This window comes from Corylus avellana, chromosome 4, assembly GCF_965113065.1.
Source record: "Corylus avellana chromosome 4, dhCorAvel1.hap1.2, whole genome shotgun sequence".
Classification (NCBI taxonomy): domain Eukaryota; kingdom Viridiplantae; phylum Streptophyta; class Magnoliopsida; order Fagales; family Betulaceae; genus Corylus; species Corylus avellana.
In genome coordinates this window covers 18,720,952-18,738,333 of record NC_142493.1, presented here as the reverse complement: position 1 = coordinate 18,738,333, position 17,382 = coordinate 18,720,952, and the positions used below count along the sequence as shown (strand labels likewise).

At 38.0% G+C, this 17,382-nt stretch overlaps 1 protein-coding gene across 1 annotated transcript; it reads left to right on the top strand.

Annotated features, from left to right (window-relative positions):
* The first annotated feature begins 306 nt into the window (after positions 1–306).
* On the top strand, positions 307–11,554 carry LOC132178170 (uncharacterized). The gene is made up of 9 exons (XM_088515620.1): positions 307–477; positions 943–1,130; positions 1,412–1,913; positions 2,793–2,874; positions 3,055–3,503; positions 3,657–3,779; positions 5,031–5,127; positions 11,125–11,257; positions 11,365–11,554. Exons 1-9 carry the CDS (start codon positions 307–309, stop codon positions 11,552–11,554), a joined length of 1,935 nt encoding a protein of 644 aa, XP_088371746.1.
* The last annotated feature ends 5,828 nt before the right edge of the window (positions 11,555–17,382 follow it).

Genomic DNA, 17,382 nt, shown 5'->3' with positions numbered 1-17,382 from the left:
ATGCATCATATAAATAACTGCCCTGTTGCTGGAAATTATACTGATGTTACTAATGAGAAGGTTAATGCAGCTTTCTCCAGACCGGGTAACGATCCGTATTCCAATGCCTATAATCTCGGGTGGAGAAATCATCCAAATTTCTCATGGAAGAATCCAAATTCAGGCGACTCAGCCCCAAGGCTACATAATCAAGCTCAATCCAACAGGCAGCCCTACCAACCTCATTCCACTTACTAGCCTCCACAGCAACAATACCAGGCCATACTACCACGCTCTGATTCTAATTTTGAGGATCGGATGCTGAAAATGATGAGTGAGCTGACTGGCCAGGTGGGAGAGATAAATCAGACAGTAAAATCTCAACAAGAGATAGTGAACTCACATTCTCAATCCATTGCCAAGCTGGAAGCTCAAGTTGGACAACTTGCCAACACTCTCAACAGAAGGGACGAAGGAAAGCTTCCAAGTCAGCCAGTGGTAAATCCTAAGGGGCACTACATGGTAGATAAGGGCACTTCATATCATCAGCAAGTTCAAGCCATCACCACATTGCGAAGCGGAAGAATAGTTGACAATCATGTGGAGGAGAAAAAGGATGAGCAAACGGAGGTTGCCCAAATTCTGCAGAATGATAAATGTAAGCAAGTATGCAATGAGGCTTCATCATCAGCAGCTCCCACTCCAGAGATTCCATATGAACCACGAGCCCCCTTCCCAGAACGTCTCAAGGCACCTTCCCACTTTAGGAAACAAGGAGAGAAAATACAAGGAATGATGGAGGTGTTCAAATAGGTAAAAATCAATCTTCCCCTTCTTAATGCCATCGCACAAGTGCCTGCCTATGCCAAGTTCCTTAAAGACTTATGTACTCAAAAGAGGAAAACCAGAAATAACATCCCCAAGAAAGTGCTTCTTACTGAGAAAGTGAGTTCCTTGATTAAGCACAACACTCCTCCGAAGTTTAAGGACCCCGAGGCTCCTACAATTTTATGCGTCATCGGACATAGGGAAATTGATAAGGCACTCCTAGATCTGGGAGCTGGTGTGAATTTACTTCCATATTTAGTATATCAGCAACTTGGCCTAGGGGAGTTAAAGCCCACCACAGTGATTCTACAGCTAACTGATCGGTCTGTTAAGAAGCCTAGAGGGATTGTAGAAGACGTGATCATCCAGGTGGATAAATTTTTCTTCCTAGTCGACTTTATAGTGCTTGACACTGAGCCTGTGCCCAATCTTGATAGTTGATTCCTGTCATCCTTGGGCATCCTTTCTTAGCCACAGCTAATGCATGCATCAATTGTCGAACTAGAGTCATGGAGATCTCATTTGGCAATATGAAGGTTTGGTTGAATATCTTTACTGCATTCCAACATGCTCCTGATCAAAATTAGTGTTTCTTTTTGGACAGCATTGAAGAATATGTAGAAGATTCACTACCTAGTCTATTGACCCAAGATCCAGTGGAAGCCTGCTTGACTCACTTCGACTTTGAAGAGTTCAACACCAACCAGTACATCAAAGAGGTCCATGATTTGCTAGAGACAGCCGCAAGTGCAGACTTCCATCCATGGAGAGTACCGAAGGAGCCCCTACCTGTGACATCAAGCACTCCTCCGGTTCCCTCCCTAGAGTCTCCACCGAAGCTTGAGTTGAAGCCCCTGCCAGCAAAGCTCAAGTATGCATTTCTTGGATCTAATAACACTTTGCCAGTCATCATTGCTTCAGACCTTCAAAAGGACCAAGAGGACAGTTTGCTAGCAGTGTTAAAGGAGCATAAAGAATCCATTGGATGGACCACGGCAGATTTGAAAGGCATCAACCCCTCCATCTGTATGCACCAGATCCATTTGGAAGAAGATGCTCGACCCTCCTGTGAGGCACAGCGCTGGCTGAATCCCAACATGAAAGAGGTAGTGATGAAAGAGGTAGTCAAGTTACTTGATGCAGGCATCATCTACCCCATCTCAGATAGCAAATGGGTGAGCCCCACTCAAGTGGTTCCAAAGAAATTCGGCATCACCGTCGTTGAGAACTCAGCTCGAGAGTTGGTTCTGCAGTGCACAACCACGAGATGGCATGTTTGCATCGACTACCGAAAGCTCAACTCCCATACCTGGAAGGATCACTTCCCGCTCCCATTCATTGATCAAATTTTGGAGCATCTTGCTGTCCAAAGCTACTATTGATTCCTAGATGGCTATTCTGGGTATAATCCGATAGCTGTTGATCCCCAAGACCAAGAGAAGACGACGTTCACATGTCCATTTGGCACCTTTGCTTACCGACGCATGCCCTTCGAATTATGCAATGCACCTACCACATTCTAGAGATGTATGATGTCTATCTTCTCCGACATGGTGGAGAAATTTTGGAGGTATTTATGGATGACTTCTCTGTTTTTGGTTCTTCTTTTGATAAATGTCTCCATAATCTTTCACTTGTGCTTCAACGTTGCCAAGAAACTAACCTAATTTTAAGTTGGGAGAAAAACCACTTCATGGTGCAAGAAGGTATCGTTATGGGCCACATAGTATCCAAAAGAGGTATTGAGGTGGACCGGGCCAAAGTTGAGCTAATTGAGAATTTACCGCCACCCACTTCAGTGAAAGTAGATTTGTTCTTTCCTAGGGCATACCGGCTTCTATCGCCGCTTCATCAAGGATTTCAGTAAAATTTCAAGGCCCTTGTGTAGCTTACTTGCCAAGGATGCCCCTTTTCACTTTGATGAAGCATGTCAAGAGGCATTCCAGAAGCTTCGGTCTCTGTTATCTTCTGCCCCTATCATGCAGCCTCCTGACTGGTCTTTGCCCTTTGAAATCATATGTGATGCATCTGACTATGTTGTGGGTGCAGTATTGGGACAGCGGGTAGGTAAGCTCCCTCATGTCATCTATTATGCTAGCAAGACTCTAATGGATGCCTAAGTCAATTACACAACCACCGAGAAAGAATTGCTAGCCGTGGTCTTTGCCTTGGACAAATTCTGCTTATATCTTCTGGGGTCCAAGGTAATCATTTATTCTGATGATGCTGCTCTGTGACATTTGCTAGCCAAGAAGGAAACAAAGCCCCGGTTGATCCACTGGATACTACTTCTGCAAGAATTTGATATTGAGATTCGGGACAAGAAAGGCACTGAGACTGTTGTTGCCGACCATCTGTCACGGATTTTGTTTGAGACACCTCAGCTGGTTCTTGTTCATGACTCTTTCCTGGATGAGCAACTATTTGAAATTACTCCGAGAAATCCGCCGTGGTATACCGATATTGTCAATTATCTAGCCATAGGTAGGATTCCTTCTCATTGGTCTAAGCAAGATAATGACCGTTTCTTCAAGCAAGTTCTATTCTATTTTTGGGAAGATCCGGAGTTATTCAAGTATTGTGCTGATCAGATCATCCGACGTTGTGTCCCTAAGAGTGAATTTTCCAGTATTCTCACATTCTGTCATTCTCTAGCTTGTGGAGGACACTTCAGTGCTAAAAAGACAGTAGCCAAGGTTCTACAATGCGGATTCACATGGCCAACCTTGTTCAAAGATGCCTATGAATTTTGCCGAGCTTGTGAGAGATGTCAACGCCTAGGAACTATATCTCGGAGGGAGATGATGCCATTAAGCCCCATCCTCATTGTTGAAATTTTTTATGTCTAGGGTATCAACTTCAGGGGACCCTTCCCATCGTCTTGTGGATATGAGTACATTTTGGTAGGAGTGGATTATGTCTCTAAGTGGGTAGAAGCCATTGCCACCAAGACCAATGATCACAAGGTTGTGGTAAAGTTCCTCCAAGCCAACATTTTCAGCAAATTTGGTACTCCTCGGGCCATCATCAGTGATGGAGGTAGACACTTTTGCAACCGGTTTTTCTAAACCTTGCTTCTCAAGTACTCCATCACACACAAGGTAGCCACTCCTTACCATCCTCAAACAAGTGGCCAAGTAGAAGTTTCTAACCGGGAGATCAAACATATTCTGGGAGACTGACCTCCGTCTTTTCCAGGGTTTTTAGGGTTCTCCTAATCACTATAATTAGGGCTCTAAACAATGTAAACAGACACACCGCTTCCTAGCGTTAAAAATTCAGTAAATTGTCTTTGGAGCTTAGAAGATCATGAGCGGCTAAACCAATTGTGGGGTATTGATGTAACCCTTTCCAAGCACAATGGTTTGATTGTATTTAATTTCTAGTTTTTTCAATTTATGCATGTTGATTGTATAACTCTGAGGATTGTTACAATTGATTTATGTTCTTCATATTAAATGCAATTGTTCTTAATTTTCAACTCAATATTAGTAAAATTCTTATTTTGTCTTAGAAAGTACTTTACTATTATTGAACTCAAATCATTCTTATTTTATGTGATTATAAGAATGATAGTTATACAATGGTTCTTAATTGACATGCAATCAATAGGTTAGATAGACCATACCTAGGAAAGACGGATCGTACTACACCCTAGTTTAGTGTAATTTAGGTAGACGATCTGTGCCAACCGAAGATGGGTTATGCTATTCCATTGATTGTATGAAACTTATTAAAGAATTAAATAATTCATATTTAGGCAAGACGGGTCGTACCAGATCTTAGTGGTTAGGTGGACGATCTGTGCTAACATAAGATGAATTATTTTTATTCTTCAATAATATCTTTTCTTGTTTCAATTATAACATGCATAGAATGAATTGCTAGAATTAAATATGGTTAACCATTGATGTGCGAATAGTGGTGAAGTCAATACCCTACTCTCTCTCTCATATATTTACTCTCTTTATTTTCGTTTATTTTACACACTTTAAATTAACACACACAAATCATTCTCTTTTGAATTAAGTTAATTTTAATCTTTCAAATTTTGAAAATAAAACCCCTACAATTCTTGAGGATCGACACCCTCAATATAGCCCTATCCTATGGGATTCGTACTGATAAGCGCCGAATGTTGCACATTCAAGCCCCTTAATTTGCATATGTTAATTTCTTAGCATCGTTATTTGTTTGATTTTGTTTTGTTTTTGTGTTTTCAGGTGTTTAATAAAGATACAAAGAAAATCATTGTTTTGGGGCTCAAAATGCAATTCATGACTGTAGCAGTTACTGTAGCGGGCACTGTAGCAAATTACGGTAGTAGGGGACTGTAGCAAATTACAGTGCGCTCGAGCGCACACGGGCGCCAGTGGCAAAACAAACTCCGAAATTGAGAAGGAAAGTTTTTCTAGGTCTCCCAATCCGACTGGGAGACTGAATTACGGTTTTTTGAGGGTTTCTAGGGATTTTAGGGTTCTCCGAATCCCTATAAATAGGGCTCTAAACATTGTAAACAGACACACCACTTCCTAGAGCTAAAAATCAGAAAATTGGCTTTGGAGCTTAGAAGATCATGAGCGGCTAAACCCCTTCGTGGGGTGTTGATGTAACCCTATCCAAGCACAATGGTTTGATTGTATTTAATTTTTAGATTTTCAATTTATGCATGTTGATTGTATAACTATGAGGATTGCTACAATTGATTTATGTTCTTCATATTAAATGCAATTGTTCTTAAATTTCAAAATCAATATTTGTGAAATTCTTCTCTTGTCTTAGAAAGTATTTTACTTTTATTGATCTCAAATCATTATTGTTTTCTGTGATTATGAGAATGATCGTTATACAATGGGTTTAATTGACATATGATCAATAGGATTTGATAGGCCATGCCTAGGGAAGACGGATTGTACTACACCCTAGTTTAGTGTAATTTAGGTAGACAATCCGTGCCAACCGAAGATGGGTTACACTTATTCATTGATTATATGTATCCTGTTAAAGAATTTGATAATTTATACCTAGGGAAGACGGGTAGTATCGCATCTTAGTGGTTAGGTGGACGATCCGTGCCAACCAAAGATAGATTATGCTTATTCTTTAATAAGGTAGTTTCTTGTTTATTTATAACATGCATAAAATGAATTTCTGGGATTAATTATGATTAGCCATTGTTGTGTGGATAAAGGTGAAGTCAATACCTTACACTCTCTCTCTTATTTTAAATCTATTTTATTTTCATGTACTTTAGTTTTAAAGAAAATCAAATCAATTCTCTTTTTAATGAAGTTAATTTTGATATTTCGAATTTTAATAATAAAACCCCTGCAGTCCTTGAGGTTCGACACCATCTGTATAGCCGTATCCTACAAAGATTCGTCTTATTGCGAGTGGTTATTTTTATAATTGATATTTTTGGTCACAAAAATACCACATCAATTTTTGGCGCCGTTGCCGGGGACTGCTGAACGGTTTCATTATCAAAATTTAAGGATTAATTTTAGCTTAATTTTTGTTTCTTCAGTTTTTCTTTATTTTACGGTTCTAATTTAATTTTGTTTTTTTTTTTGGGGGGGGGGGGGGGGGTTTATTTTGGTTTTGTTGAGTTTTTTCACTCAGGTCCGTAGCTGCCCATCTCTGTGACTGGGCTCGAGCCCTCCACTCCTGTGCTCACACCCATTTGCAACAGTATGCTCGAGCGTACCCTGCCATGCGATCGAGCGCATTAGCAACAGTCAGCTTCCAAATTTCCAGTGCACCTAAAGGCCGTTTGTGAGTTTTTATTTTTATTTTTCTATTATTATGTTATGTTAATTGTATTAGTTTAGTTCATGTAGGGAGGCATTCCAACACCCCATGGACCATGTTCATATTGCTATAATCCTTATCATCATATTAGAGATTGTCCTACAGCGGGACAATTTTCTAATTATTCTTATGAGCATATGAACAAATCGTTCTCTAGACCGGGGAATGGCCATTATTCTGATTCCTATAGCCCGGCGTGGAGCAACCAGTCTAATCTCTCTTGGCAAACTCAAGCTCCTGGGAATTATGCTCCACAACGTCATGAACTATACCATCAGGCATATCCTCAATTCAATGATCAATCCTATTCTCCTCCATATCAAGCAACTCCACAACAGATATACCAAACCGAACCACCTCCTCTGATGGGTTCTGAGGAGCCATCTCCCATCTACTGGCCTTCACAACAACAATACCAGGCCACACCACCTCCCTTAGATTCTAATTTTGAGGATCGGATGCTAAAAATGATGAGTGAGCTGGGAGGCGAGATAAAGCAGACGGTGAAATCTCAACATGAACTTTATACCCCTCAATTCTTCGCCGAGATAGACGCCAGGATGGAAGCTCATGTTGAACAAATCATCAACCACCTCAATAGGATGGAAGAAGAAGAGTTTCAAAGTCAGCCGGTGGCCAATCCTGATGGACACTACATGGAGGAAGAAAGTACTTCTTGTCATGCGTAAGCTATCACCACACTGAGGAGTGGAGAGGTGGTCAAAAACCCCGTGGAAGAAAGGAAGGAGGAGCAAATTGAGGTCCCACAGGATCTACATCGGGAAAAAAGCAAGGAAGCGAGCACTAAGGCTTCTTCACCATCACCTCCTATTCCCGAGATGCCATATGAGCCCCAAGCCCCTGTTCCAGGTAATCTGAAATCTTCATTTTTTGGGACAGATGACACTATCCCGGTCATTATTTCTTATGACTTACCAAGAGGCCAGGAGGGTAGTCTGTTAGGGCTGTTAGACGAGCAAAAAGAGACCATTAATGTAGAAAAACTCCCCAAGTATTCTCCCCATTTTATTCCAATTCATGATTCCTTTTCGGATGAGAAATTGTTTGGGAATACTCAGAAGGATCTACCTCGATATGCTGACATTTGGAATTACCCATTTGTGGGTAAAATTTATTTTCTTTGGTCTAAGAGAAGAAAAGATTGGTGCTTCAAATTTAAACTTAAGGGTCAGAGAACACTGCGCGCATCAAGGATATGGATTCCGTTGACTTGGCAGATTCCATATATTTTGACTAGATGAGTTAGTTTCATAAGATCGAGTGCAGGCCCTGTGCGCTTGACTCCTCACTCCACCAGGGCACATGATCTCCATCCAGGTTTATTTTATCCATTGTTGCTCCATTCTTTGTTTATATTTTTACAACAATGTGTGCACTTGATTGGTATTTGGTTGGAGTATCACATTTTTAGGACATGTGTTTTTGCATTCAAGTTTGGGGGTATGATATGCCCACATCTGCTCATTCAGGTATTCCTATACTTTTGATCTTATTCTTTAGTTCTATCCATACATTGGGGACAATGTATGATTCAAGTTTGGGGGTATGGAAAAACAAAACACAGTCCATTTTTGTTGTTATGTCATTATTAAGCATATGGTTGAGCTTTGATTTTTGTTTAAATTTCATTGATAGGCTTAAAGTTCTGAACACATGATCATATGACTTAGGGATTTTAAGTCTTGTTACTTACTTTTGGCAACATGAGATGCTTCTTGTTTCAATTTAAATCTATCTTTAGCACACTAGCACATGTCTATGAGGTATGAATTTTGAGACCAATTATGTTTGTTTTCAATGTCTTGAATTCTATTGCGTGACATATTAGATGAATAACTTTGGCATGCTATATATGTATAAAAAAAATAAAATAAAATAAAATAAAAAAATCAAGTTTGAATTTTTCGCTGAGTAACCGGACCTCTTGCCTCATTAAGCAATGAGTGTTCGCGTCAAAAAGTGAAATTTTTGGGTTGATTAATAAAATGGCTAGCTTAGCTTCGTAGCATTTTTTACTCGAGTTAGTAAGTCCTTAGGGGTGTCTTTACACCTAATGCCCTAAGGCCATTTGGTTTGGGAGACATTGGCCTAACACTCGATACATGAGTCAACTAGAAAGCTTAAGGGAGCTAAGCATTACAAAGCCTTTAAAAAAAAATTGTATGCCTTGGTTGTTTCATTTGATATGAAGTCCAATGAATTCTGAGATGGTGATTCATTCATATTGGAATTATTTTGAAGCCTCATGACTATGTGTTAGTTTACTTTGCACTAATTGAAATTAGTGTATCTCAATTTGCCATTTGTAAGTGATTTGACTTGTAAATTCTTTGGAATTTTGAAGATGGAGTTTATAATTTTAAGCTTGCTAATGAATGAAAACCATTATTTTTGTGATGCTTTATCCATTTGAATGACATAATGATGACAATGTTTGTGGATATCATTCCTGGAAAACCCTCACGAGACTTCACTCGTCCTCTAGGGAATGCCTAGGGGTTTAAAAGGCTTGTTGCATATGCTAAATGCAATCGTATATCCCACGAAAGATGGATTTATCTTTTTATTTTTCAGTTTATTTTCTGTTTTGTATTGCTAAGGGACTAACAATATGTAAGTTTGGGGGTGTGATAAGCGCCGAATGTTGCACATTCAAGCTCCTTAATTTGCATATGTTAATTTCTTAGCGTTGTTATTTGTTTGATTTTGTTTTGCTTTTGTGTTTTCAGGTGTTTAATAAAGATACAAAGAAAATCGTTGTTTTTGCGCTCAAAATGCAATTCAAGTACTGTAGTGGCACTGTAGCAAAATACTGTAGCAGGGGGGACTGTAGCAAATTACTGTAGCATGTTACTGTAGCTACAGTATGCTCGAGCGCAGCTACAGTGCGCTCGAGCGCACACGAGCGCCAGAGGCAAAACAGACTCCGAAATTGAGAAGGAAAGTTTTTCTAGGTCTCCCAATCCGACTGGGAGACTGAATTACGGTTTTTTGAGGGTTTCTAGGGATTTTAGGGTTCTCCTAATCCCTATAAATAGGGCTCTAAACATTCTAAACAAACACACCACTTCCTAGAGCTAGAAATCAGAAAATTGTCTTTGGAGCTTAGAAGATCATGAGCGGCTAAACCCCTTCGTGGGGTGTTGATGTAACCTTATCCCAGCACAATGGTTTGATTGTATTTAATTTTTACATTTTCAATTTATGCATGTTGATTGTAGAACTATGAGGATTTCTACAATTGATTTATGTTCTTCATATTAAATGCAATTGTTCTTAAATTTCAAAATCAATATTTGTAAAATTCTTCTCTTGTCTTAGAAAGTATTTTACTTTTATTGATCTCAAATCATTCTTGTTTTCTGTGATTATGAGAATGATGGTTATACAATGGGTTTAATTGACATATGATCAATAGGATTTGATAGGCCATGCCTAGGGAAGACGGATTGTACTACACCCTAGTTTAATGTAATTTAGGTAGACAATCCGTGCCAACCGAAGATGGGTTACACTTATTCATTGATTATATGTATCCTGTTAAAGAATTTGATAATTTATACCTAGGGAAGACGGGTAGTACCGCATCTTAGTGGTTAGGTGGACGATCCGTGCCAACCAAAGATAGATTATGCTTATTCTTTAATAAGGTAGTTTCTTGTTTATTTATAACATGCATAGAATGAATTTCTGGGATTAATTATGATTAGCCATTGTTGTGCAGATAGAGGTGAAGTCAATACCTTACATTCTCTCTCTTATTTTAAATCTCTTTTATTTTCCTGTACTTTCGCTTTAAAGAAAATCAAATCAATTCTCTTTTTAATTAAGTTAATTTTGATATTTCAAATTTTGATAATAAAACCCCTGCAGTCCTTGAGGTTCGACACCCTCTCTATAGCCGTATCCTACAAAGATTCGTCCTATTGCGAGTGGTTATTTTTATAATTGATATTTGTGGTCACAACAATACCACATCACGTACTATTGCGAGTGGTACTCTTATAATTGATATTTTTGGTCACAAAAATACCACATTACCATTCCCTAATTCTTATGGGTACCTTTTCTTCCTTGTGGCAGTGGATTATGTTTCGAAGTGGGTGGAGCCATTGCATGCAAAACTAATGATCATAGAGTCGTGCTGCAATTTCTGAAGAAAAATTTGTTCCCACGTTTCAAGACACCACGTGCCATCATTAGAGATGGGGGGGAAGCATTTCTGCAACCGATTTTTTTAGCAACCCATGAAGAAATATGGCATCACTCATAAAGTTGCAACTCCCTACCATCCTCAGACAAGTGGGCAAGTTAAAATATCCAACAGAGAAATCATGAGAATATTAGAGAAGACTGTGATCCCGACAAGGAAGGATTGGTCTCTTCGACTCAATGACGCTTTGTGGGCATACCGGATTGCATTCAAGACTCCAATTGGCATGTCTCCCTATCGAATCATGTATGGCAAGGCTTGACACCTTCTAGTGGAACTGGAGCACCGGGCTTATTGGGCTATCAAGCAGCTGAATTTCAGTCTCACCAAGGCTGGCGATCAAAGGATGCTACAACTAGATGAAGTAGACGAATTGAGGAATGATGCCTATGACTGTGCCAAGCGGTACAAAGCTCAACTGAAGAAGACTCATGACCAAGACATTTTGAGAAGATCATTTGAAGTTGGTCAGAAAGTCCTCCTTTACAACTCACGTTTGCATTTGTTTCTAGGAAAGCTCAAATCCCGATGGACTGGACCATTCATACTGCGTGCATTTCTACTCATGGAGCCATCGAGATCGAGGATCCTAAAAATGGAAGTACTCTCAAGGTCAATGGTCAGCGATTGAAGCCGTTCTTGGAATTGGAGATTCTGGAGATAGAGGAATTGCCCTTGGAAGATCCTACGTCATCTACTTAATCGTCGGCAGTGAAAAGTCTGGCTGAAGACGGTAAACTTAGCGCTTATGGGAGGCACTCCTCTTTCCTTTTATTTTTATTTATATGTTTTTGTTTTGTTTATGTTTATTTTTGTTATTTTTGTGTTTTCAGGACGGGTGTGTTCACGAGTAAGTTTGGGGGTCGTCTCTTTGCTCACTCTGGTTCGCTGCACCTCTTGGTATTGTATTTTTGCCCACATTGAGGACAATGTGTAATTCAAGTTTGGGAGTATGGAAAAACACTTTGTCTGTTTATTTTTGCTCTTATTTGTTTAGTTTTATTTGTCTTTTTGTTGTTTAGTTTTATTTGTCTTTTTGTGTTAAAATTTTTTGAAAAAAATAAAAAACATTTTGTGCTATGTTGTTGTCAAGTTGAGTTAAACTAACTGTGGTTTGCATTTCATTGGCTTGCTTAAAGGATTGAACACATCATTATGTCATTAGGAGTCTGAGTTCTTTGACATATTTTTGGGTAAAAGAGATTTCACTTGTTTTGAGATAAATTTTTATGAGCACATTAGCATGTTTTCAGTGAGGTATGATGTTTTAGCTTAAGCTTTTTCCTTTGAGATTTGTTGGATGACCTATTGATGAATAACCTTGGCTTGCAAGATATAAACAAAATAAAAAATAAAAAAAGAGAAGGAAAAAGAAAAGAAAGATCATGTTGAGTTTTCCGCTGAGTAACCGGACCTCTTGTCTCATTAAGCATTGAGTATTCGCGTCAAAAGGTGTGAAGTTCTAGTTGATTTATGATATGGCTAATCTGACTTCGTAACCTTTTTTACTTAAGTTAATAATCCCTTAGGGATGTTTACATCTAGTGCCCTAAAGCCACCTGGCTTGGGAGTCATTGGCCTAACACTTGTTACATATGTCAATTAGAAAGCTTAAGGGAGTTAGACATTGTAGAGCCTGTAAAAAAAATAAATAAATAAATGCATATCTTGCCTTGGTCATTTCATCTGTTAGGGATTCTTACAAATTTCATGGAATTTGTCTTGAGTTTAAGCTATAAGCCTCATATTTATATGCTAATTACACTTTGCACTTTTCAGAACATATGAGGTTTCAATTATCCATTTATGAGTGAATTGATTTTGGATTTGCTTTTGACTGTGATGATGGTGTTTGTCTTTTAAAGTTTGCTCATAAACAAGAACCATGGTTTATGTGAAAATTCTTTCTTGTTAACAACATAGTGCTACAATGTTTGTGGGTGTCATTCATGTTAAGCCCTCACGAGACTTCACTCGTCCTCTAGGGATGCCTAGGGGTTTAAAATGCTTGTTGCATATGCTAAATGCAACCGTCTCTCCCGCGAAAGAGGATTTATGTTTTGTTTTTTTTTTTTTTTTTTTTTTTTTTTTTTTTTTTTTTTTGCTAAGGGACTAGCAAAAGTTAAGTTTGGGGGTGTTTGATGCGTGTCAAATATTGCATATTTGGACCCCTTAATTTACTTGTGTTAATCCTTTAATTGTGTTATTATCTGATGTTCTGGATTAGTTATGTGTCTTTAGTGTTTTATAGGTTGCTATGGGAAAACTGCAGGATTTATGATAAAGTTGAGCATTTTGGAGAAGCTACCATCGGACCTATGATCGAGCGCCGGATACTACGATCGAGCGCACTTACGCTCGAGCCCAGCGCCCCAAGATTGAGCGCAGACGCGCCCGTTGGAAAGCTAAGCCGTGCACATGTTTGCATGGTAGGGGGAAGCTACATGCTCGAGCGCAGGAATTGTGCGATCGAGTGCAATGTCCGATCTGGCAACGAGTTTTAATTCTAATCCTACTTGCAAACCTAGTGTTAGGTCTATAAATAGAAAACTCTTCAGATTAGTTGAGAGAGGCTGCGAATTTCGAGATTTCAGAGGAGAGGGAAGAGAGTTTTAGGATTTCCTAGTTTTTGGATCTCAACTTTGTGATTCTATATTTGTAAGTACTCAATAATTTTCCATTATGAATTCAATTTATCTTGTTTTGTCTTTCAATAACATGAGAGGCTAAACCTTCAACTAAGGTTGAAGATAAAGCCTCACTTATAATTAGCAACTTTGTTTCATGTATGTAATGTTTCCCAATTTAATGGTTTAATTGCCCTATTGTTTTACTTCTAATCAATTGGATTCAATAATTCTTTGATATCTTTTGTGATTCAAAGATATACTTGATGATTTAAGATTATTCAATACATTTGATTGCTTGGTTTTCTTTGTTAAAAATTTAATTTCCCCTGTGATTTATTCTCTCGATACAATTAATGTTTTGATAAAAATTAGATATTTTCTTGTGATTTATTGATACAGTTAATGATTTGATTGAATATTGGATTTCTTTTGTGATTTAGGTTATCAATGGATACATGGGATATTTTAATTAATTCTTTGAAGCAATAGTAAAACAAACCTAAGATTTACATGTGAGAACTTTGGGGAATATTATAGATCATGAAATTATGTTGCTATGAATTTGTTAGTGCGGATTCCGAAACCCTAGCACTTCATCATTAGATTACAATCACTTTAAATTGCTTATACTTTTAATTTTTCATTCAAACAAAAATCTCTCAAAATTTGGAACTAGGTTAGGGTTCAATTGATTTAGATATAAATTTGCTTTCAAGAACACAATTTCTTGTGTGATCGACCTCGCACTTGTAATCCATTGACTACAATCAATTTGTGCACTTGTGAGTTAAATAAATTTGCACAACACCATACATTTATTAAAACTTATTTGTGAAAACCCTACATATATGGCTATTTAGTAAATATTGGTGATAAGATTGATTTTCAAATAAAGATCGGCTCACATTATAAATGGTCAGTTTGCTTGAACTTACTGAGCCGTAGTCTCACACTTCTACCTGTAAAACCATAATGATTCCATAGATGTCATTCCAAAGACTGTCGCTGAGGATCCATATGCCTGATTAGACTTTTACCTTTCAGGCTTGCAAAAGGCTTCTACTTTTGAAGAGCTATCCTGTCATAAGTTAGTATGGTTAGTTTAGTTGTATTTATGACACATATGACTCATTGTATTAAGGATAAAGTTTATGATGTCATAATGATATATAATAGAAGCTCTGGTATGTATTTATCAGCGAGTATTGGTTATAAAAAAGAAAAGAAAAATTTATTACTAGTTTTCCGCTATGTTATTTAGTAAGGAAAAAGTAGTAGTGTCACATGAAAATTTAAATAATTCCACTTACGGCTTTCCTAGTAAAGCCGAGGTGCTACATATTTTGGTGTTGGTGAGTTCGAGGATGGTTACTAGGAGGACTTTTGTAACGTCCGAGGAATTTATTAAAGATGACTAAGAATGCTTTAGTATAAACTTTGGTCTTAAGTTAAATCAAATATATTAGGAAAATATATTTGATATCTAATTTTATGTTATAGTTTAATTTGAGAAGTAGTTGGTTTGAACTAGGCTTTGATTCGCATTATTAATAATTTGTTACTCAAGATTTAATTAGACTTAAAAAGAAAATGGATTAGTTGAATGATATATATATATATATATATATATATATATATATAGTAGGTAAAAATAAGAGTTAAGGTTATAACTCATTTAATTAGATTATTATTTTTACTAAGTGGCAAACGTGGATGTGGGTGAGTGGATTTTGCAAAAGCTGGTTTTATACACACAGTAGAAGATTCATGTTTGATATTGTGTGGATTGGGCTGGTTTGGACGCTGCACTAATAAGTCGAACCAATTCTGGAAAATTCCACGCCTACAAAAAATAACGGCAATCCAGTTTTGTTTTCCACCGCTTGAACTCTTTGCAGCTAATTCCACCCTTGTCCCCAAACCTTGCCTGTAAACAGGCCGTGCGATGCTTGTGTTTTTCAAATTACAGCAATGCTCTCTCCCTCTCTCACGAGTTACGTACTGAGAGGTTCTAAATAGTGAGAAATATATATATATAATAGTAATAAGCTTTAAATCTTAAAGCTTTGGAGCTACTTCAAGTGGGAGTGCTAGGTATAATTCTTTTATCCTTAGTTTATGTCAATTTTAGTTATTAGAATTTATTTTATGTCGCTATGATGTCTAAATTGCTCGGGAAAGTGTGATTGAATATCTCAAGGAAGGATATTATATTCAATCACCCTTGTAAATATTACAAATGCGTCGTTGCGCTACCTAAATTTTACTAGGTATTTTACAATAGTGCCGTTGTGATGCCCAAGTAATATTAGAAGTTTTAGATAAATATTATATTAATATCGTAGTAATGCCCATATAAAAATATGTGGTAATGCTACATAGTCGTTATTGTTGGAAGTCCCACATTGCTTGGGTATTAAGGAGATGGGCCATTTATAAGGTGAAGGAAAACCTCAACTCCTGAGCTAGCTTTTGGGTTGAGTTAGGCCAAAGACCCATTTCTAATATGGTATCAGAGCCAGGTTCAATTGGTTGTGGCCCGCCGTCTCCCATTGTCGCATGTGTTGGCTTGGATGTCCTCCCGTCACATGTGCCTAGCCCAATTGGTTGTGGCCTACCGTCACCCATTGTCGCACATGTTGGCTTGGATGTCCTCCCGCCACACATGAGGGGGCGTGTTGGAAGTCTCACATTGCCTGGGTATTAAGGAGATGAGCCATTTATAAGGGTAAGGTAAAACCTCAACTCCAGAGCTAGCTTTTGGGTTGAGTTAGGCTAGGCTCTAATACCATGATAAACATGCAATCAATAAGATGCATGTTAGAAATGGATCTTGGGCCTAACTCAACCCCAAAAGCTAGTTCAGAAAGCTAGCTCAAGAGGTAAGGCTTTCCTTTACACTTATAAAGTGACCACCAGCCCTTTCCACAACCGATATGATATAACCCCAACAATCTCCCCCTCACACATCGGGCCCTGGATCGGAGCAGCGACAACTCGTTTCTCCCATGAACTATTGGGCAGAGACTTGTTGGTAAACTTGGGCTCTGATACCATATTAGAAATGGGTCTTGGGCCAAACTCAACCCAAAAGCTAGCTCAAAAGTTGAGGGTTTCCCCTCACCCTTATAAATGGCCCATCTCTTTAATACCTAGACAATGTAGGACTTCCAACAGTTATGATGCTCGAGTGACATTATAATATTTTAGATATATGTCATTATGCTGTCCAATTTCGGATAGAGCATAAGGAGAAATTAAGAGGTCGTTATTTTAGCCTTTTAAATATAATTTTAAGCTAATATATAGTCGCGCGCGGGGCGGGCGCACTAAATGCAGTGAATATTAGAATCAAGGGTTAGAGTGGGAATCCAGCTTAACGGTTTACGATGAAAAGTAAATATAACTACTTACTGAGCATGATACTATTTTAGTAAGTATAACTACTTACTAAGACTGATACTATTTTATAAAGCTTTTGAAGTATGATTATTACATGAGCCTCAATATTTTATAAGTAACATGATTATATGCTTTCAATTATTTTTACATGTGTCGGTGAAATAAGTTGCGAAATGAAAGGAGATGATTATGAGAACAAAAGAATGATTTTAAGAGACATGTTATTGCATATTGTTGAACATTGAGAATAAGAGATTAATTAAATATGAAGCAAGAACGTTTTTCTATGTTAATGGTGGGAGCCAAAAGAGCCTCTCAGGTTAAATAAGAAGCTTGTTGTCTTCCTAAAGTTGAATGTAAAATCATAGGGTGTTCTTATATTAAAGGTGGAAGCCGAAGGAGCCTTCCATGTTAAAATAAGAAGCCAGGTGCTAACCGAGGAGCCGTAGATGTCTCCTGATAGTCGTAAACGAAAGGTTCAAGTCCTTTAGAAAGCTG

Coding starts and splice junctions, on each gene's coding strand:
- LOC132178170 (XM_088515620.1), top strand. CDS start 307: ATGATGAGTGAGCTGACTGGCCAGGTGGGAGAGATAAATCAGACAGTA. Junction 2,875..3,054: donor AGTATTGGGACAGCGGGTAG/GTAAGCTCCCTC, acceptor GACATTTGCTAG/CCAAGAAGGAAACAAAGCCC. Junction 3,780..5,030: donor CCAATGATCACAAGGTTGTG/GTAAAGTTCCTC, acceptor TTGTGTTTTCAG/GTGTTTAATAAAGATACAAA.